This window comes from Lepidochelys olivacea (assembly GCF_965140295.1).
Source record: "Lepidochelys olivacea isolate rLepOli2 genome assembly, chromosome: 1".
In the NCBI taxonomy this organism is placed as follows: Eukaryota; Metazoa; Chordata; order Testudines; family Cheloniidae; genus Lepidochelys; species Lepidochelys olivacea.
Window position 1 is genome coordinate 244,442,826 of NC_140411.1, and position 21,175 is coordinate 244,464,000.

Here is a 21,175-nt window from a genome sequence, read left to right on the forward strand (position 1 = left end):
TGAAACACTAGTTTCATAATTTTGCAATGTTTCATTTCTATTACAAGTTTTCAAATTTTTTTTTTACTTCCATTAGTTTAGCTTTCTAACCCGAAAATTGTTTTGAACTGGTAAGCCAGAATTTGTCATGTTGGCAATTTTGATACTTTTTATATAAAAAAACATTTTGAGTAGAGATTTGTGGAAACCGACCCTTTTCCATGAAAAGTTTTGGTTTTGGCAAATCCGCATATTTTGATGGGCAAAAATAGTTTGATCAAAAAATTTCCAACCATATCTATTGACAGTGAAAGACTAAAAAAAGCTCAAGCTATTTATCTTAACAAAGAGAATGTTAAGAGGTGACTTGATCAGTCATAAGTATTTACATGGGCAGAATATTTCTGACAGGAGATGGCTCCTTAATCTAGCAAAGCCATAGCAAGATCCCACGGTTGTCAGCTGAAGTTTGACCAATTCAGACAAGAAATAAGGTGCAAATGTTTAACAGTGAGAGTAATTAACCATTGGAGCAATATACCTAGAGGAATGTGGTGGATTCTCCATCATTCCAAGTCTTTAAATCAAGACTAGGTGTTTTTCTACAATAAATGTTCTACCTCAGTCAGAAGTTATGAGCTTAATGAAGAAATTACTGTGTGAAATTCTATGACCTGTGCTATGCACGAGGTCAGACTAGATGATTGTAATGGTCCCTTTGCCTTAAAATCTACTAATCTGATGGGATGCTGTCAAGTAATTTAACTGTTCTGCTCTGTTTCTCACTGTCAGAAAAAGTTGTGCTTTGGCATATTATGAACAAGCAGTGGAGAGTTCACAGAATCTCTTCAAAAGTACATACCTTGGTTTAATATTTGCAGTGGTGTAAGATTATTTGCAGAGATCACCTACAGACCTTTGTAGTCAACAGAAAGTCAACTCTTGACTGAAAGTTCATTTTTAATAGTCAGTACTTAAAGGCCCGGTACCAGTACCTTAATGGTTACTAGAGGTGGGAGAATAATTCATATGAAAAGTCTGAATGAGTAGTTTTTTTTAAAACCAGTTCACTTTGGCCTCATTTGTTTTCCTTTTGTGTTTACTTTCCTCATACTTCGAATAAATCTGGTTTACTAGCATAAATGTTCACAAAAAGTGAATTTCAGAGACAAATTTCAGTGCCAGCAGTTCTTGTATGTTCCTCCAATTAGGGAACAGAAACAGTACCATCTGACTTATTTGACCAATCACAGTCAAATAACATAGTTTGACGTTTGAATATTTGCTATCAATCCATAGCATAAACAAAAATTCAAAAGGATATTATTTGAGTGAATCTGAATAATGAATACATTTAGGGAAATTGCAGCTTGCTCACTGATATTCAGTTCCACAAGCAGAAAAAGGGGCTTAGCTTAATGATGAATGACTCCAACAGTTCTCAAAACCAATCCATTTCATTTTCAAAACAAAAAAGGGGACAGGAGGGCTTTACAAAAACTGTGGTCAAGGCTTTCAAAAACACGTCAAGATTTTGGGGGCTGTCAGATTCAAGTTGAGATGCCTTAAAGAGGCTCAATTTTTCAGTGTAGTGAGCAATCACTTTTTGAAAATCAGGCCTCTGCCGGGTGTCTCAAATTTCTGCCCTGCGCCCCTCAAATTCACTGCTCACTTTTGGAAATCTTGGCCACGAATAAAAATATTTTCATGGCCTTTAATTAGAATTCAGTGACAGCAGAAGCTTTGGGTTTTTAAAAGCTCAGGTGTTGTTAATAATAGAGTTAGGGGATTTGCTTTGGATGTATAACCTATAGGGTGACAAGGTCCCCTTTTTATCCTTCTCTCTGCTTCCAGGTTGTTTACTTCACTGCCACATTTCCCTACTTGATGCTTTTTGTCTTGCTGATTCGAGGGGTCAGCCTGCCTGGTGCTGCTGAGGGGATCATGTTCTATCTGAAGCCAGACATTTCCAGGCTTGCAGACCCGCAGGTGAGTGAATACAGCCTGATAAAGTGGGGTGTGGAGAGACTCCAACAAAGTGGTAGTGATGGGAAAAGCAGGGGTCCAGCACCTTGCAGGATCAGGCCTTAATTGATGGCTATCTAGATCAGGTTGGACTGACAAAATATTAAGGCCTCTTTAAAAGGGTTGATGGGGGAATCTCGGCCCAGCACAAATACTGCCTTTTTGTCAGTGTATTTTAAACATATGGATGTGTTAGGTCATTGCCATTTAGGGGCCTGGCAAATGCAGAAGCATCTATTAAATATTCAGTGTATGACAGATGGTTTTGTTGAGCCTTAAGTGAAATGATGATGAACAAAAGGGGAAAAAATCTCTCTCTTCATTCTCTCTGGCCCAGCTTGAGCTTTTCTTGTAAGAGGCTGGAGCTTTCTCAGGGAGACCAGCTTCTTAGTATAAGAGAAACTGCAGTAGGTGTGTAGGTAACTATCAGAGCTATAAATGGTTGGTTTTTATAAACAGGAGTCCCTTTATTCTGAGATTTGGCATTTCTGGCATTTGCTGTGAAATCAGCACCTTCTTGCAGAATTGTGCTCCGGAATCTCTGCTTTAATTTAAAAAAAACATTATGTTTCTAATCCTGATCCGTATTGGGGGGAAAAAAACTTGAAACTGTGTAACTTGCATTCAGTGTTAGTTCCCCGAGTTTGCAGATAGCCTGAAATGATAGTTTCGAGAAGTGTGAACTGCCCAATGCATCCCAATGGGATGTTAATTCTGAGAACTAACGGTGAGTATTTAAATGTTATTTATTTCACTGCTGATCATTGTAGCAGAAGCATTCAGCTAATGTGCTTTTCCCACAATCTCAAACTGCCTTCCGCCTCTTCCAGGATGGCAAAAGGCCCAACTGCCCCCTACCGTTTAGGGGACAGCAAGGATACTGGACAAGGTTTTCTTTCCTGGCTGTTAACTTGCTATTAAGGTCCTTCCCTGGCTGTTTGGAAGATGCTGAGCACTGCAGCCCATCTTTTGTGGCTCTGTGTACTAGCATCACACAATGTGAGAGAAAGTGCTATCAATACAGTGATAGTGGAGGAGGAGCCAGTGGCTGAAGGCTGAAATAAACGACAAACTCTGCTGCTCTCGTTGGGTGCCAGGATGAGTTAATGAAAACCATGGTGGTGATGAGATACTATGAACCCAACATCTCCTGGCTGCTCCCGTTGTCCTGATCTTCCTCCACCCTGATGTGTAGTGAATACCCCCGGTGGTGTGGTGTCATATAAAGGTTCTATTGGCACTTGTTTGGGATGGCTTTGTGAGCTACTCATGGTTTTTTCACTCCCAAGCAGCTAAGTGACCTCCAACTTGTGCTGGTACAGACTTCATACCATGCCACATCCCCACACACCCTCTCTGTACAGTCTGTGGGCACTTTAGCTTAGAAAAAATGAATGGTGATCTAGCCCCCTGAATCAGTGCCTCTGGGGGAATGGATGATGACAGCCCTCTTGGAATATGCCCTCTGTCAGGGTAGCTGGTGAAGGACAGATTATGCAACAGACACCCGAGGGCAGTCAATTATTTTTTGTCAAGGTCCAAATTTCTTGGTCGAGGTCCAGACTCCAGAGAAATATTTTCACACCTCAATAACAATAATGATGATAATAAGTAAATAAAAATATGTTGTCTGTTCAAAAGTGTCTGGCAGTCCAGATTTGGCACATGGTCTGTCTATTGACTACCCCAGCCTGAGGGCTTAAAAATCACTCTCCGTTCCCTACTCAAATCCATTCTTCCTTGGACTATTTGAGAGAAGCTGTTGGGGTCCAGAAGGAAAATCCTCCCTTTTCATGGTGAAACCTTCATTCCAGTCTCCCAAGCTGGGACGATCAATCCAGAGACATGTCACACCTCGTATGGATTCTTCCCTTCTCTGCCTGATGTGGATTTCTCCATGTCTGACAGGGTGATTCCCCAAAGTGTGTGTACTCTGATAGGACTTAACCATTTATTTCCTTAGCCATGGCTGGAAATCCCTGTCCATTTCTGTTCTAGGTGTGGATGGATGCAGGCACTCAGATCTTCTTCTCTTATGCTATCTGCCAGGGGTGCCTGACAGCCTTGGGCAGCTACAATAAGTACAATAACAACTGTTACAGGTAGGAGCAGCCTGTGCCCCTTTCTCTCCCTCTCACATCCAGCTGAGGGCCCTGTGGGCAGCTGAGCAGACTGTAGTTGGAGCTGTGGCACAATCAAGGGTGAGGCCTAGGCCATTTCGTCCTATGCTCTTGTCAGCTCTCACAAGCTAGGCAGGGCTAAGCGACTGGATAGGAGACTACCCAGGAAAACCCAGGGGCTACAAGAAATGCCTTTGGTGGCTCTGCTGGTGGCACTCTTCCATCTGGGTCAGGGACAGAGGGCACGGGGCTCCTGGAGGTGCCATTGTTGTGTTGATATGGGTATTGTAAAATGTTACCTGATATGGAAATAAGATTTAGTGATGCATGTGGCCAAATTCAGTTCAGTTTGGGTCTGGGTCTGATCTCGGGGGAATTACACCAAATTCACAGTGGTCTAAAGAAGAGGAGAATCTGGCCCATGGCATCAAATGCCTTATTAAAATCCCGGGCCCTTTAGTGTGCCCTGTGTGTGTTTTAATTCTATCAGAAAGAGCAACAGAAAGGCTTGTCTGGGATGACAGGTTCTTTTTCATCCAGTGCTTATTGCTCCTAGTTCCCTTTTCCTCTCGGGCCTGATCCCCAGCCCATTCAAGTCAATGGGAGTCTTTCCATTGGTTTCAGAGGGCTTTGGATCGGGACCCTTGTTATTTAAGGATCTTTTTTCTCTCAATATTTGTTCCATTGCTCTACCCTCATATGATGATTCCTGTTGCCCCTTGTTGTGCCAAGTCCCTAGTGACTTCACTGGGACATCCAGCTTACAATATCTTGCTGCAGCCTTCTGTCATTTTTATTGCCAAGTATAATCATATAGCTCTTGTAGTGCCATGGGTCAAGGCTGTAGGCTGTCAAGTTCTGTTTTGGGCTGTTGGCCTCTGGAGGAGTCTCAGGCTAGTGTTAGTGTAAGCAAATGAATGGATTCCTGTCCCATTCAGAAAGCTGAGCACAAAAGCAATTGCCCAAAGTGGTAAATTTGCAGAGGAAAACAATGCCGTCTCTGTGTCTCTCTTTGGTTCTTCTCCAACAGGGACTGCTTCATGCTATGTTTCCTAAATAGCGCCACCAGCTTTGTGGCTGGCTTTGCTATCTTTTCTGTGCTGGGCTTCATGGCACAAGAACAGGGCGTGCCCATTTCAGAAGTGGCCGAGTCAGGTAGGTGCTTTCTAAATGTGGCAGGGCCAAAAGGAAAACTTAAAGCATGAGTGGACTTTTTAGGAACTGACATCTTTGAATATGAAGCCAACCCATGAGGTTATCAGTGCTGCTACCTTGAACCAACCCTAAATCCTCTGTAATTGCTAGTGTCCCCAGTCCAGTTGCCCAGAAAGAGCCTCTGCCTATTCTGCAGACTCAGAGGCCCTGGCTTCTGTCGTCCAGAACCACTGCTTTATTCTCTGCTATCCTGATGCACTTAGTTCCCCTGTCCAGAGCCAGAGCTGCATTCCCTGTTGTTTTGAAATCCTTGATTCTTCTTTCCAAAACCAGCCGCTCAACCCGTGTCAGCAGTCATTATCCTGTGTGTCAGTGACCATTGCACAATACATGCTGGGGAGGTGAGGTCTTGGCAGGCTAAGTTTTTTAAACAGCACATCAAACTGGTCTCTGTGTTGCTGGGTTGTATTGTTGGGGAAACCTCATTCTTACTCAGCTGTCTGATTGGCAGGTCCCGGCCTAGCATTCATTGCGTATCCAAAGGCTGTAACGCTGATGCCTGGGCCTCAGCTCTGGTCCTGCCTATTCTTCCTGATGCTGATCTTCCTGGGACTGGACAGCCAGGTACAGTAAATAACCCTCCTCTTTCCCTCTAACTCCAAAGTGTCTGTCACATATTTAAGAGCCTTGTGTAGTTCATAGCTCGTGGGTGGGAAATGGTGATGTGTCTCTCAGCCATCTGAAACACCTGTCACACATCCATGTTACTACTTCAGAAGGATAATACCTAGAGCTGACCAGTACATCCCAGCAGCCAGCTGGTGTCAGGTGTTACTCCTTAACAGTGACCTGCAGCACCTGAACCTTCCAGCATAAGCCTCTGACAATCCAGTGACAATCAGCAGCTGCACTTCTTTGTCCTTCCCACCAAGTCTGCCCTTAGGGGATAGCAGTCATCCCTCATGAACCAGGCACTTTACTACAAATTTTGCATAAATCTCCTCTAAGTTCACGAGGCCTCCTTTTGTACTGTGACAATCCCGTTCGGTAACTGTAGTTTGATGGCAGCTCCGACTGTACGACGAGTGTTCTCGATTCCAGGTGTGACTTGTGACCTGCAGTACTGTCTCCTGGCTCCGGAGTAGCTGGTTCCTGGCAGTAACTTCTTTTCTACCACAGTGGTTCCTTGTGACACATAATTCATTTCTTGATAACCCTTTGTAGCGAGGTGCAATTCCCTTCTTGTCTCCATGTTCCGTGTGTCATTTCTGTTGTACCTCAACATCCTCTCTACTCCAGGTGCAAGGCTTGTGATAATCTCACTCAATTCCAGATGTGGTTCCTGTCATTCCTCTGGGGTGCTCAATTCCTGATGTTGCACCTGTGGTAATTCCACTTCCTTTGGGACTCAGACACAGCTATGCCTCCCTGTTTCCAAGAAGTTCATGCTTCAGGTGTAGGAAAAAGAGGAGAGAGACTAACTGAGTGGAAGAATAGAAGTGGGAAAAGGATGGGTGGGGAAAGAGAGACATTTAGGTCTTTGGTTTCTTGACATGAATTCTTCTGCAGTTCGTCTGTGTTGAGAGCCTGGTGACAGCCATTGTTGACATTTACCCAGAAGTTCTCCAGAAGAAAGGGCACCGGGAGTTGCTGATCCTGGCCGTTGCAGTCATATGCTACCTGCTTGGCCTGATGCTAGTCACTGAGGTAAGAAGGGAAGTACATGGTGGGGGAAGAGGGATGTGGACTTGTCTGGAACAGTATTATGTGCAGTAAGTTTGTATTTCACACTGTTAGTTATTCTCTCTCTCTTTAGCTTAGTTTATTAGCTGGTGCATATCAGAACCAGTAGTTCTTCTTTCTTATATAGTGCCAGTTGAGATGTTGTCCTACTCTATAGCTGAGCCTTCCTCTGGAGTATGTCTCAGAGATAACCTAGCACCAGGGAAGGGCCACCTGAAAGGAACTTTGTATCCAAACTCCAGTCCTGATGGCTCTCAGATCAAAAGTAGATGAGCTACACATGAGATGTGAATGCTGCCAGTCTTTGCCATGATGGAGGTCTTCCAAGGGAAGGCACAGTTGGCTGGCCATCATCTGTGGAAAACAGGACTGAGGGTACGAAGGCTGTTGATAGCAGGTCCTAGACTAAGTTAGAGCAATGGCACTCAACTTTTCCAGACCACTGTACCCCTTTCAGGAGTCTGATTTGTCTTACCTACCCACAAGTTTCACCTCACTTAAAAACTACTTGCTTACAAAATCAGACATAAAAATACACAAGTGTCACAGCATGCTGTTACTGAAAAATAGCTTACGTTCTCATTTTTACCATACAATTATAAAATAAATCAATTGGAATATAAATATTATACTTACATTTCAGTGTATAGTATATAGAGCAGTATAAACAAGTCATTGTCTGTGTGAAATTTTAGTTTGTACTGACTTCGCAAGTGCTTTTATATGTAGCCTGTTGTAAAACTAGGCAAATATCTAGATGAGTTGATGTACCCCCTGGAAAACCTCAGAGTATCCCCAGAGGTAAGTGTACCCCTGGTTGAGAACCACTGATTTAGAGGAAAGAAGTCACTGATAGCTGCTCCCCACACTCTGGAGACACCAGGATCTTGCTATTTGATACAACCCGTAATCTCTCTTAGATGGCATTCCTGCAGTCATCTGAAAAGTCAGAGGTCCTTGCTGAGATTTTACTTGGGAGAATTCTCGCAGAAGGCAATAGGAGCTTTGCCTGAGTAAGGACTGGGTGAAAACTGCATCAGGACTTCAGGACCTATCTAACTTCCCTGAGGCTTTTACACAGTGCCCATCACTGAGGGATAATCTAAACATTGCACAAAGGTGGCCCAGTGTTCGGTGGGATTAATAGGAAAGCTTTTTTTCTGTCTCAGTGGCCATTCAAGGGGTTGATAATTTTTGAATGTATCTGCTCCACGTTTTTCTTTTATTGGAGGTGCTATTTTCTTGTCAAGACAAGGTGTGAGAATATGAGAGAGAGTCAGATGCTACAAATAGTTCTCCTGGGAGTAGAACAAGGGCTCAGGCCACCATACTGTCATTGCACAACAGAGAGCCAGAGGCCGTTGCCCCCACAGGGCTTCCAACTGTGCTTGGGACCCTTGCAACATGTAGAGATGGGCTCAAACTAGAAACCTGGCATCTAAACATACTGAACTTCAGAGTAGTTCATACCTGGATCTAAACTTTATGGCGTATGCCCGAAGCTCAACATAGCCAAGGACCACATTCAGAAACAGTGCTAGAAACTTGCCAGGGAGAATGGTCTATAGCAGTGTTTAAAAACATCCAAACCCCTGTTCTCTGTGGATACTGAAATCATGCTATGAAATGATTGGGAAACCTCATTCTGGACTCATGCCTGACGATCATTAGGGCATGGTGGTACCTAGCATAGTTAGTTTCCTAGTGTGGACAGGCTGAGAGACAGAAACCTCCTCCTATGCCCCTTTGCTCTGTGCGCAGTTCCCCTGTCCCTCAGCCTTATTTTTATATTTGTACAAATTCCATTCAAGCCATTTTCTCTTGCACATTCCCTTTTGCTGAACCCTCCATGTCTCCTCTTTCTCTGCCTGACACAGGGTGGAATGTACATCTTCCAGCTGTTTGATTATTATGCTGCCAGCGGTATGTGCCTACTATTCCTGGCCATTTTTGAAGTCATCTCTATTGGCTGGGTGTATGGTAAGTGGAACACAAGGATGCAGGCTGTTGTGGAGGGATGGGAATAGCCGTGTCAGCCCCAGGGAAAAGCAGGAGTGCCTCGTGCTTCTGATTTAATCTGTTCACCCATGGGATTCCTCAGTCCCCATACACTTAGTGTTGGAATGATTCTTATCTCTGCTCTGAAAGGGATTTTCCCAGGAAAAGAAGTGAATTCAGTCTTCCTGCTCATTCAGGCATAGGTTCTGTCTCCCATGCTCTGTGCTGGTCTGCCAGTGGACCTCTAGGCCTTTCTAGCTGACACAGACTATACTTACTTAGAGCAGAAGAGGATTCTCCACGTAGGAGTGGCAGTGGCTGCCATTTTATGGCTGACCTGTTATGCGATCTCCCTATGTCTTTCTGTTAATTTAATCCTGACAGTTTATTTAATCTGAAATTCCATAGACACACACACTGTAAATTAGCATGCATAAAACTCATTTGCATAGTATCTGGCCACAGTTACAAATGAAATTAAAGGTCTGATGTAGTGCCCAGTGAAATCGATAGCAAATCTGCCAATGACTTCAAGAGGAGCAAGGTTGGACTCCAAAAGCACAAATTTCTTGTGCCTGCTCCTTCTGTGTGTGCATGTGTCTGTGTGAGAGAGATTTATACACATGCAGAAAACAGAGCATTCATTGCAGGACCACCCAAAATGCTGCCTTAGGCCATCACACTTCGTGCCTGCTCTGGTTATCTAAAACAGTCCTCATGGTTTCAGTCTCAGCGCTGATGCAGCGACAGGACTGTATGTGAGCTCTCTTCTGGAACAGTTAATCCCAGTGTGTACACTATTGTTTGGAGAATGCTCCCTGCAGCATGTTGTTGTGGCCTCAGCCTTCAAATCCAGAGCTCCAAAAACGTATCAACTTATTCTGCGCTCGGTTTTCAGAGCTGGGAAAAAATTACATTAGTGTTTCCCCTTTGACAAATGCCATCAGTGGGTTTGACGCAGCCTGGTCTGTTTACAGCAATAAAGCTGTGCACCGGAAATCTCAGATCCTTGTAACAGTGCCGGGCTGACAGGCAGGAGGAAGCTACCTAGTGGTGGATGGCATCATAATTGCTGGCAATAGGCACGCTTGGAATGTGTGTTTGTGTTAACGCCACTGCTGTAATACTTTGCAGTGTAAGCCAAGGAATCGGTGCTGCCAACCCATAGGCATGGGAAAACCCATTAACTGGCATTAGTCACATATTTTTTTTAACTAACTCCCTCATTTTTTTCTACTGACTCCATTTCAACACTCTCAGAAATGAAGCCAGCAAGTGCAAATTAGAGTTAAGCCGTTACAATCACAACATGTATTGTCCTGACCTGACCTATGAGAAAATGTTAAAAAACCAAAACAAAACTAGGTATGTTTAGTCTTAAGAAAAGAAGATTGGGAGGGATGAGAACAGTCTTCAAATATATTAAGGGCTGTTCTAAAGAAGTCGGGGATCAATTGTTCTCCAGGTCCACTGAAGGTCAGACAAGACGTAATTGGCTTAATGTAAAATAAGGAAGATTTAGGTTAGATATGAGGAAAACTTTCTAACTATAAATAGGTTTCAGAGTAGCAGCCGTGTTAGTCTGTAGTCGCAAAAAGAAAAGGAGTACTTGTGGCACCTTAGAGACTAACAAATTTATTTGAGCATAAGCTTTTGTGAGCTGAATGCATCCGATGAAGTGAGCTGTAGCTCATGAAAGCTTATGCTCAAATAAATTTGTTAGTCTCTAAGGTGCCACAAGTCCTCCTTAACTATAAATAGTAGTTAAGCACTGGAATAGGCTTCCAAGGGAGGTTGTGGAATCCCCATCACTGGAGGTTTTTAAGAACAGGTTAGACAAACACCTGTCAGGGATGGTCTAGGTTCGCTTGGTACTGCCTCTGATCAGGGGCTGAACTCTATTACCTCTTGAGGTCCCTTCCCGCCCTACATATCTATGATTTTATGAATAAGCATAAAGGGGAGAGCAAAAAGTGAAAGACATAATGGAGCATGGATGAGGGTGCAAACCAAGGTCTAGCAAGGGACAACTGTCCCTCTTGCCCCATACCAAATAACGCCCCTGCACCTAACTCCATATTTAGGCATCTAAATAAGTGGCCTGAATTCCAGAAATTCTGAGCACCTGAAGGACCAAATACATCCCTGCTGTATGGAATTAGAGCTTCCATTTTAGTAAAACATAACTAACCTGGACTTGGCATGAGTAATTTCTAAAGAACAAAAATTCTCACCCCCCTTACCTCTCTCTTTCTCTGTCCCTTCCTCTGGTGGTCAAGGTGCAGACCATTTCTATGACAACATCGAGGACATGATTGGTTATCAGCCGTCGCCGCTGATTAAGATGTGCTGGAAGGTTGTCACCCCTGGTGTTTGCGTGGTAGGTACAAACTATGGTAAGGCATGTTTGTACAGGGATCCTAGAATCTGAGTGAAGAAGAGAATTTGAGAGGGGCACTATTGTTTTATAGAATTGCTGTGGAGGAGCAGTAGCTTCTCTGTAGTTGAAGCTGGAATCAATTTCCATTGTAAAGCCTTGTCTTAGGTCTGGAAATTTCATTTAGCCTGAAAATTGGCATATTTATTCTTCAGGCAAAGGAGAATGTATCTGCAAAGGCTTAAGGGAATTGATCAAATCATTTTTGAATTTCAGCCCATTAAAGAATTACCTTGTTATGAAATGTTCTCTTCTGTCTCCATTTCTATGACTCCCTCTAGTTCAAAAAATCTTGTTCCTGCCCCTCGCTTTCCATAAAGTCAAATCACCTTGAAAATGCACCCACTGACTATGTTTGAAGAAAACAGTTTATAATTAAGGAAATATATTAACTATTTTTGTCTCATGCCCAGTTCTGTTTCCATTGATTTCAACAGAAGGTATGGGTCTAATCCTGCTCCCGTGAACGTCATGGCATTTGTTTGTCAGTGACCTCAGGATCAGACACTATGGCCAAAATCTTCAACAGCTTGGATAGGCACAAATAGCCTGTGGAGCTGCCACCTGAGGGCTCCAGTGGGAGCTGAAAACCATCAGGGAGTTTTCAGAGCTGCTGCTTGGTCATGCATGAGTTTCTGAAAGCTGAATGGTTTGAGTGCTCTATAAGTCTGGGTGCAGGCTGAGAGATCATCTTTCAAAGAGTATTTTCAGAGAGAGCCTTGGGTGCCCCAGGGCTGTTCTCAGAGCTCAAAAGTCAGTCCTGTCAGAGGCATGACTAAGCCAGGAGTCACCAGAGAAGGTGCCCAAACTGCAGCCCCTGGCTGGCTGTTCCAGAGTTTCTGCACCCTGACTACAGAGAGCTTACAAATAAAGACCTTCCTCCTACACATACATTGGAGAGAGAGGGAATTTCCTGGAGGTTTAGAGGATCCATGTTAGAGAGGGAGAGGCAAGGATTTTGGTAGGGGCTGGAAAGGTGGAGGATAGGAGGTAGAAGAGCGTTGATACTCACATCCCAGGGGAGGGGAGGGGCTGGTGAATGGAAAACAGCACAAAGGGGGAGGGAAAATTCCAAAACCAAAAAATGTTTCAAAACTCAGTTAAGGCTGGTAAGTAACAGCAGTGTACATACCCATCACAATACTTCCAACTCCCAAACACTTAGGAACAAGGATATAACTAGGTAAGGAGGTCACAAATCTTCTACTGCTTATATATCCCTTGTCAGGAACAATCTCTCACCACCTGTTTCTGACTCACCATGTACCCACCTGCTGTTCTGACTTCTATGTTCTTCATTCCTCAGGTGACCTTCCTATTTTCACTGATCAAGTACACTCCCCTCAAATACAACAACTCCTACATGTACCCTCCCTGGGGCTATGCTCTGGGCTGGTTGATGGCTCTCTCTTCCATGATCTGCATTCCACTCTTCGTCATTTTCATCCTGCTGAAGACCAGAGGATCACTAAAGAAGGTAAAAGAAGGTCTAGAACTTCTAGGTCCCAGATTCAAATCCAGCCCAGGTCAGCAGTGAATAAAGACTGTGAGTACTTCCCATTGGCTTGTGTGAAATGAATAGATGGTCTCCATCCAGTACAATAAAACCTCAGAGTTATGAACCCTTAGGAATGGAGGTTGTTCATAATTCTGAAATGTTCGTAACTCTAAACAAAACATTGTGGTGGTTTTTTCAAAAGATTACAACTGAGCATTGACTTAATACAACTTTGAAAGTTTACTATGCAGAAGAAGAATGCTGCTTTCCCTTTATTTTTTTAGTAGTTTACGTTTAACACAGAACTGTACTGTATTTGGGTTTTGGGTTTTTTTGTCTCTGCTGCTGCCTGGTTGTGTACTTCCAGTTCCAAATGAGGTGTGTGGCTGATGGGTCAGTTCATAACTCTGATGTTTGTAATTCTGAGGTTCTACTGTACTAGTACGAAACCATCTTGTCAACTGGCCCTAATTGAACCTCTTGTTGACAGGCTTAGAAGAGAGGCCATGGATGAATAGAGGTGTGGGGAGTAAAGTACCCTCCTGCTCCCAGAGGTGGTCACTGTGGATCACATTTGAGACACATGAGTGGGACAGCGGGGATGAAGTTAGCCCTTCTGCTGCCTGTCCTTAAACTGTGGCGCTGTCAGTACCACAGTTTTCATGATGGTGAATGTCATTCAAACAATTCAGTGCATAACATTTCTTTAAAGGGATAGACATAGAGGAGGGTCTGGTTCACTGAGGCCTTGCACTGTATTCACTGGTTACATCTGTGTAAAGTGGGCATAAGTCAGAATGGGAGCAATTTGCACTAGTGTAAAATGATGACACGAGATGTGGGGAAAAGGAGAATCTGGCCCGAAGTGTTTGGAAGTGCTTCAAAAAGAATATAGTGAATCAATGGGGTGACCAAGTTGAAATGTCTCCTAACAGCTACATCTCCTCTCTAGGCATGTGACCATATCTGTCAGTTCTTTCCAATGCATCCCTTTTCCTGTCAGCTCTTTGGTTCTCTAGCTGAGTGTTGTAATGTGATGAGAATGAAAGGAGCTGTGTAAGAGAAGGCTCTCTTGCCAATATCATTTGAGACCATGAAAGGACAGGGAAGAGGCCAGTGTAGATGAATGGAGGGATTGGGAAGGGGTTCAGAGAGAAACCAGAATTGTGCATTTGGCTGGAAAAAGTCCATAGGGAGTTTTAAAAAGAAAGAGGAACATTTTGGACCGGATGCTGGAGAAAGTGGGGAAGCAGCAGGGTCATTTGACGTTGAGGCTGAAGGTGATGTGGTCAGGCTCCATGGGACATAGGTACTTTAATTTGGTACGGAGGAGAAGGAACATGGCACGCTGAGGGAGGAGGTGGAGAAGAGGTGGGGGAGGAGGGAGCTTGGCTGCTGGTGGGTGCGGGACAGAGGCGGGGGGGCGGAGAAGAGCTGGCGGGGCCTTGGACTGCAGCTCAAGCAGAGTGGGCCAGGCCGTGGCCCCTTTGGAGCCTGGGCCTGGCGGCATGGCACCATTGAAAACCCGGTACTGTTTGGTAGCTGCCAGTTTATAGGAGTCCAAATCTTGAAGCCCTTACTCACGGTGACTTCATTGGAAGATTTGCCTGTATAACGAGTTATGGGTCCATGATCAATGGGCGATACACAAAACAATGGTCAGGATCGCCTCCCACCTCCTATGGTAAAACTCACAAGGTGGGGCTCAGAGGACATCTCAGTGAGGACCTCCTTGGCTAAGTCCTCCTCTGATCATTCAGTCTGGGTGGCCTGGCGTTTGCCTACTACAGAATGGCCTGCAGCGGCTGTCTCTACACTGGGAAGGTTCTCATGAATTTGCTCAGCTCCCAGGGGACCAACAAGCACTCTGGCCTTCCTGGAGGGGGCCAGATCCACAGTTCTATGTGCAACTGATATGCATGACTATGGTGGTGCAAGGCAACCATAATGCTGACTTAACCGGCTCATGGAGGATTCCCCCAGTGTGGCACAGAGCTGTCATAGTAGCATCTATCTCTACCCCTCCCATTCCCTGGTGCAGAGAATGTCGATGGAAAAGGGAGTTTGACTGAGGCAACTCTATAATCCGTCAATCCCTGGCTCCCAGAAAGGCCCCCTGAGGACACAGGCTTCTGGGCTTAATTTCCACTGGAGATCAGCTGGCCCCAGGATCAGGGGGAGTGAAGGTGGTATAGAGCACGCTCCTGAGCTGTGCCAAGTGCAAGTCCTGGACCAGACTCTGGCTCTTTACCTCTGATCTCCCCCTTACTCCTTACCAGTGTCTCCCTTGGCCAAGGCTGCCCCAGATAATTCTTCACAAGGTATATTACCTAACCCTGCCCTAGCTTGCAGTCTCTCCAGGGTCAGTATGGGCAGGATATATGACTTGTTCCCAGTCTATACAAAGCTGCCTTTTCCCTGCCCAATCCCCTCTTCTTCCATCACAGGGATCCTGAGCCTGTGGAGAGCCTTATGCAAGGTTCTAAGATGTGCATGTGTTAGGGGAATGGGGCCATGGAGACGGCCACCCCCTATTCCAAGGTCCATACACACTGGGTTACTTCCTTGTGTAGACCAGGGGAACCACAATCTCTCCCCCTGTTTGTCCCAGTTTGAATGACAGCTCAGGCTGATGGAAACGTAAATGAATTGGGGAGGATGGAATGTAACTCCAGGGAGCTGGGGGGAGTTATTCAAATCTCGCTACATGAGATGAGTGGAGAGGAGAACCCTGCAGTACTATTGCATCAGGGAAAAAACTGGGCTCACAATGTCCTTTCCAGCTCTGTCACCTCAGGGAAGGTGAATCTGTGCCCATGAGGCTCTTATTTACTGGCTAGGAACTGTAACTTAATTAGAAGTGACAGGCTGTGTGGCAGTGCTGATTAGTGCCCCCCTCAAGTGCCTAATGAGTTACAAGGCAAAGCCCTGTTCAGAGGAGAAGGGGGGAAAAGCCTTGAGCAAATGGGGAAGGGAGGAAGGCAGAGAAGACAGTCAAGGAATGCAGCCTCCTGGATTGGAAACAGCACTGGGAGTCAGGAGACCTGCCTTCCAGTATTGACTACATCTGTGTTCTTAGGCAAGTGCCTTGGCTTTACTGGCCCTCTCTGCACAGTATCTGCTGAACCAGCTTTATGCAGTTGGAAAGGCCCTTAACGCCTGGGCCTAGTCTACGCTGATTTTATAGCAGTATAGCTATTTCGGTTAGGGTTGTTATACTGGTACAACCCTTAATGTGAATGCAGTTATATTGGTATAAAGGTGCCTTTTGTGGGTATACCTTGATCCCCTTACCACACGGAAATAAGCTAGACTGTATAAGCACTTTTATACTCGTGTAACTATTCTTGGCTTTTAGCTTTAACACCTGAGCCAAGTGGCACAGGAGGCAAGCCATTTTCCCCACTGCCTTCTGTCCAGAGCAAGATATTTGACTCAATCATGTGTAGTCTCCATGATGGCAACATCATTTTCAGTCATCCTGCAATAAGTCATTCATTGTCCTACATGCCTTCTTTCCCCCCCAAGAAAGAATCCAATTTAAGACATACCTTGTGCTTCTGCCATGGGGTAGCTTGATGGTATGGCCAAACCACCACAGCGGTCTCTGTCTGATCACAAAGGTCCTGGTGGATTCTCCATCACTGATAATTTTTAATTCAAGATTGAATGTTTTTCTAAAATATAAATTCTAGGAAGTTCTATGGCCTGTGTTATACAGGAGGTCAGACTAGATGGTCATAATGGTCCCTTCTGGCCTTAGCATCCATGAATCACTGAGTCCTCAGTCTGCTGACCCATGCGATGCAATACTTCCACATTGGTTACATGATCTTTCTAGTGAGTTCCTTAGATTCTTTTTAAGCAATGTTTGTGGAGTGCTTTCAGCATCCTCTTGTGTACTTCTGCAATCTGCCATGTTTCTGGGTGCACAATAGAATTGTACAATCTCATTTTTGTGTGTAGATGTGTCTTACTCTTCCAGATGTTGGACACATGGGAAAATGATCCACTGGCTTTGCAGATTGTTGCCTTCACATCTGTAGTGAGATGGCCATTAGCAGATATTGTACTTCCAAAATAGATTAAGTCATTAACTCTTCTTCTCCATCAATCACACATCTGCCTGCATCTTCATGCAGCTGATGAAGTGAGCTGTAGCTCACGAAAGCTTATGCTCAAAGAAATTGGTTAGTCTGTAAGGTGCCACAAGTACTCCTTTTCTTTTTGCGAATACAGACTAACATGGCTGCTACTCTGACATCTGCCTGTGTTGGTAGCATTCTCGCCTATCTCCATGATTTTGGTCTTCTGCATACAGATATGAAGTCCCACTTTGGCTGCTTCTGCTTTTAGGTTCATAAAGAGTCTTTTCATTCTATCCCAGTTGGTATCCAGCATGACTATATTGTCTGCAAAATCTAAGTCTTGCAGCCTATTTCTTGCCTAAACAATACCAGTGTTCTCTTCAGTAGCTGTTAGTCTTATCATCACAAAGTCTATGACAATACAGAAGACAATTGGGGAAAATATGCAACCTGGCCTTAATATGCAGTATTAATATGCAACCTGTCAGTAACACTCTTAAACCATTCTGTCTCTCTACTTTCAGTCCTGATGCAGCCTCGTCATACAAAGCTTTTATCAAATTAACAGTCTTTGCTGGAATTTCATAGTGTCTCAAGATCTTCCAGAGGGCTTCCCTGTGCATGCTATCAAATACTTTCATAAAATCAAGGATGTTAAAAAGTATCATCTTCTGGTATTCTAAGCCTTTCGCAATGAGTCTTCTTAAGGTGAAAATCTGTTCCAAACATGACCTACCAGATTGAAATCCAACCTGTTCTTCCCTGAGTACTTTATCAATAGCAGTTTTCATCTTATTCAAAATGATAATACAAAACACTTTTCCCAGGTACAGCTAGGAGTGTCACCCTTCTCTACTTATCACAAATAAGCTGTTCTACCTTTTCAGGGATTTTGCAGATAACACCTCTTCTCCAATTTTTGGACGGGTGTCCTTTCTCCAGACCATTCTGCATCTGATGAAGTGGGTTCTAACCCACGAAAGCTTATGCCCAAATAAATTTGTTAGTCTCTAAGGTGCCACAAGGACTCCTCATTATTTTTTCTCTCCTATGTGCCTCCTCAGTGTCTCTTGCATTATTTTCCATCCATTCTCTATGATCTCTTCTGGCTAATCTTCCTTGTCTCTTGTCCGCATATTCTTGTTGTAGAATAGTTCTTTTACTGCTGTCTCATTGTTAATTTCTCTTCTTTAATTCTTTCCTCTGTTCAACTAGCTTCCATGTGTTTAGTTGGAGCCATTCTTCTTTCTTAGATAGTCTCATCCCGCATGGTAGTCCTGGATGCATCCTCACTTGCTTCTTCGAAAAACTGCCATTGTTTTTCTGTGTCATCCATCTGTGTCTTTAACTCTTCAAATCTATTGCTAAATTGCATCTTGAAATGTGCCTTCACTGTTGGATATACTAACTTTCTAGTATCATACATACCTTCTGCCTTGAGTGGTGCTACTTTCTTTGGTTTCATTTTGATTGTCCCAATAACAAGATGGTGGTCACTTCTGATACTAGCACTCATATACAGCCTGGTGTCCAACTATGATCTCTAGCACCTACTAAAGGAACCATGATCAAGCTGTTTCTGGGTGAAGCCATCATTTCATCTCCACATCAGTTTTTCTTTCCTTGTGTGAAAATGCATAGATTGAATCCACAGAATTAAAAAAAAATTTCCATTATCAGTCCTGTTCTAATATGCCATGTCTGCCCATAACATGCTCAGATCCAGTATTATCATCACCAACCTGTGTATTTAGATCTTCCATAGAGATAACAATATCGTATTTATTGATCTTGCCAAGGATGCTCTGCAACCTTTCACAGAAACAATCTTTGCTTTGTTCATCGCAATCATTTGTTAGGTGCATAACACTGAACAAGTGTGACTTTTGCTTGGTTTGTCATAAAGCGAGCGGCCAGTATTCTTGAATATGCAGGTACCCATTCCTTCCGTGCTGTAGAAGCTTCCTTGCTAAACTTAACCTTCCCAATGTTTATCATCTCTTCAATCATGCTTTCCAATGATAATTAGATAGGTCCAGTCCACCTCATCTCAGTTAGTCCAGGTATACTTAGGCCAAAGATTTTCATTTCCCTGATAACTTGTGTCAGTCTACCTGTGCTCCGAAGTGATCTAACATTCCAGCTCCCAATTCTTGACTTAGTTTTAGCTGTGAAGATACCCCATTTCAGATTAAAAACTCCCTTGCAGATTTGATTCTCCAGCATCAGAATGTCAGCCGGATTTGCTGGTTGATCAGTACTATTTTGTCTTACATCCAGCACATCATGGTTCTCCACAGTTGATATGTGTATTTGCAAATCTGTGACAGATTCATCTTGTCTTCAGGCTGTTTCTGTAACAGAGAGCATTTTTGGTGAGGACCAGTGGATTGATTTTAGTTTGGCTCATACCCTTTCACCTTTCTATCTTGGATGACCCTACCAGGAGTTCTGCACCTGCCAGCATAGCTCTCAGGGTACCTGGAGCACACAAACATATGCACCACATCAAGGTGCAATCCCTGTGGAAACTATATATATATATTAGCTGTCCTCACACTTGAGGGGTGGTTATTGCATTAATGAGACCAATATAATTAAAGTGGTAAAACTTGTGTATAGACAAGACTTCAGCTACCTAGTCTACAACACAACCAGCTTACACATGAAAGATGTTAAACTGTCTGATATTAAAGGTAGATGGGGCCTTTGTGCCTTAACTTCCCCAGATGTAAAATGGGAATGATACTTACCCCCCTTTAGTAAGCATTTTGAGATCTACAGCCAAAAAGTTCCTGTAGGTGCCAAGTATTTTATTATGATGCATTAGTGCTAATTAATGATTGATTTAGTCAAGTACAGATGAGGGATTTTTTGTTTACCTCTCACTTTATATAATGTCAGATATAACTTCCATGGACTTTTTAACTGCATCTTTATAAAGAAGCTTCCAAGGACATGGTTTGGAAATGCAGGAAGGGGTCTGTGATTAAAACTGAGCATATTCTGTCAACCTCCTTTCCCACACCTCCCAATAAAAGAGAGAAAGAAAAATCCTCTATGAATATTTGTTCCAATTTTGAAACAGAGTCTACCTGACTGTGTTTGTGCCCCCTCTTTAATTCACTGCCTATGAATATTTTAAGAAATGAATGTACTGGCAGCAGAGCTCCAAGGAACAGCATACTCTATTTAAAGTGAATATTGCAGTATATTCATGGAAAGCAAATTTCTAATTGGTAATTGTGACTATTCACACCACCAAGCTGACCCCCAGAGTTCCACTGGGCCAATCAGGGAACACATTGTTACATTATGTGTCCAGTTAAAAACAGCTCAAAACATGGAATCACAAACAAACTACAGGCCAAGAACTATGCCAGAAATTACTGGATGAATATTTTTGAATAAATTAGAGAAAATAACAATCTGTTGGCAGGCAATTCACAAACAGAGAGAGCATCAAAATTAGTTACATAAATGAGTTAATTGCTCAGCCCTGTTTGTGGTATGGTCTGTAAGTATATGATCAGATGAGTGGTGTGTGCTGAGCCAGTCAGTCTGAGTAGAAAGATACATGTAGCTATGAATATCAGTATCTGTTAGAGAAATGTTTTGATGCTCAATGAGTCTGTGGAAACCACTGAGAAACACTTCTTTGTGGTAGTCCCAGGGAGTTCAGGGTCTCAGGAGGGTATAGGGTGTGAGACGAATGCTAGAAACATGGACTGGGGGAGAGCAATAACTAAAAGCATAACCTTTATGGAACTGCTCTGTGGGTAGGTATGTGCAGTGGGATGATATTACCTAGTGTCTTCTGTCCAATTATCGCAAAGCATGGCACAGCCTCTAATGAAAGCCTCCCAGGACCCCTGAAAGGAGGGTAGTATTAGTAACCCTGTTTTACAGTTGATGACATGGTTACAAAGAGTGGAAGATATTGATTTTCTATTGATTTGAACTGGATCTTTGACTGAGCAGCACTTCTTTATTATCAGCCCTCAGAATTGGATGAGTTCAGAGGAGCCACAACTCCCACTGCAGTCAGCGTAAGGTGTGACTACTCAGCACCACAGAAAAATTAAGTCATAAGGGGCTTGTCTGAGGCCACTGAAGATGTGAGACAGAACCA

General features: G+C 43.6%; 1 protein-coding gene across 1 annotated transcript in view; it reads left to right on the forward strand.

Moving 5' to 3' along the window:
* Positions 1-21,175, forward strand: part of LOC311523146 (sodium- and chloride-dependent betaine transporter-like) — a 71,135-nt gene that overhangs the window by 46,288 nt on the left and 3,672 nt on the right. Inside the window, exons 7-14 of the mRNA XM_084632878.1 lie at positions 1,834-1,968; positions 4,003-4,106; positions 5,155-5,279; positions 5,791-5,903; positions 6,849-6,986; positions 8,900-9,002; positions 11,300-11,400; positions 12,764-12,934. Of these exons, the coding sequence (XP_084489004.1) occupies positions 1,834-1,968; positions 4,003-4,106; positions 5,155-5,279; positions 5,791-5,903; positions 6,849-6,986; positions 8,900-9,002; positions 11,300-11,400; positions 12,764-12,934 (990 nt within the window). The remainder of the gene's footprint in view (positions 1-1,833; positions 1,969-4,002; positions 4,107-5,154; positions 5,280-5,790; positions 5,904-6,848; positions 6,987-8,899; positions 9,003-11,299; positions 11,401-12,763; positions 12,935-21,175) is intronic.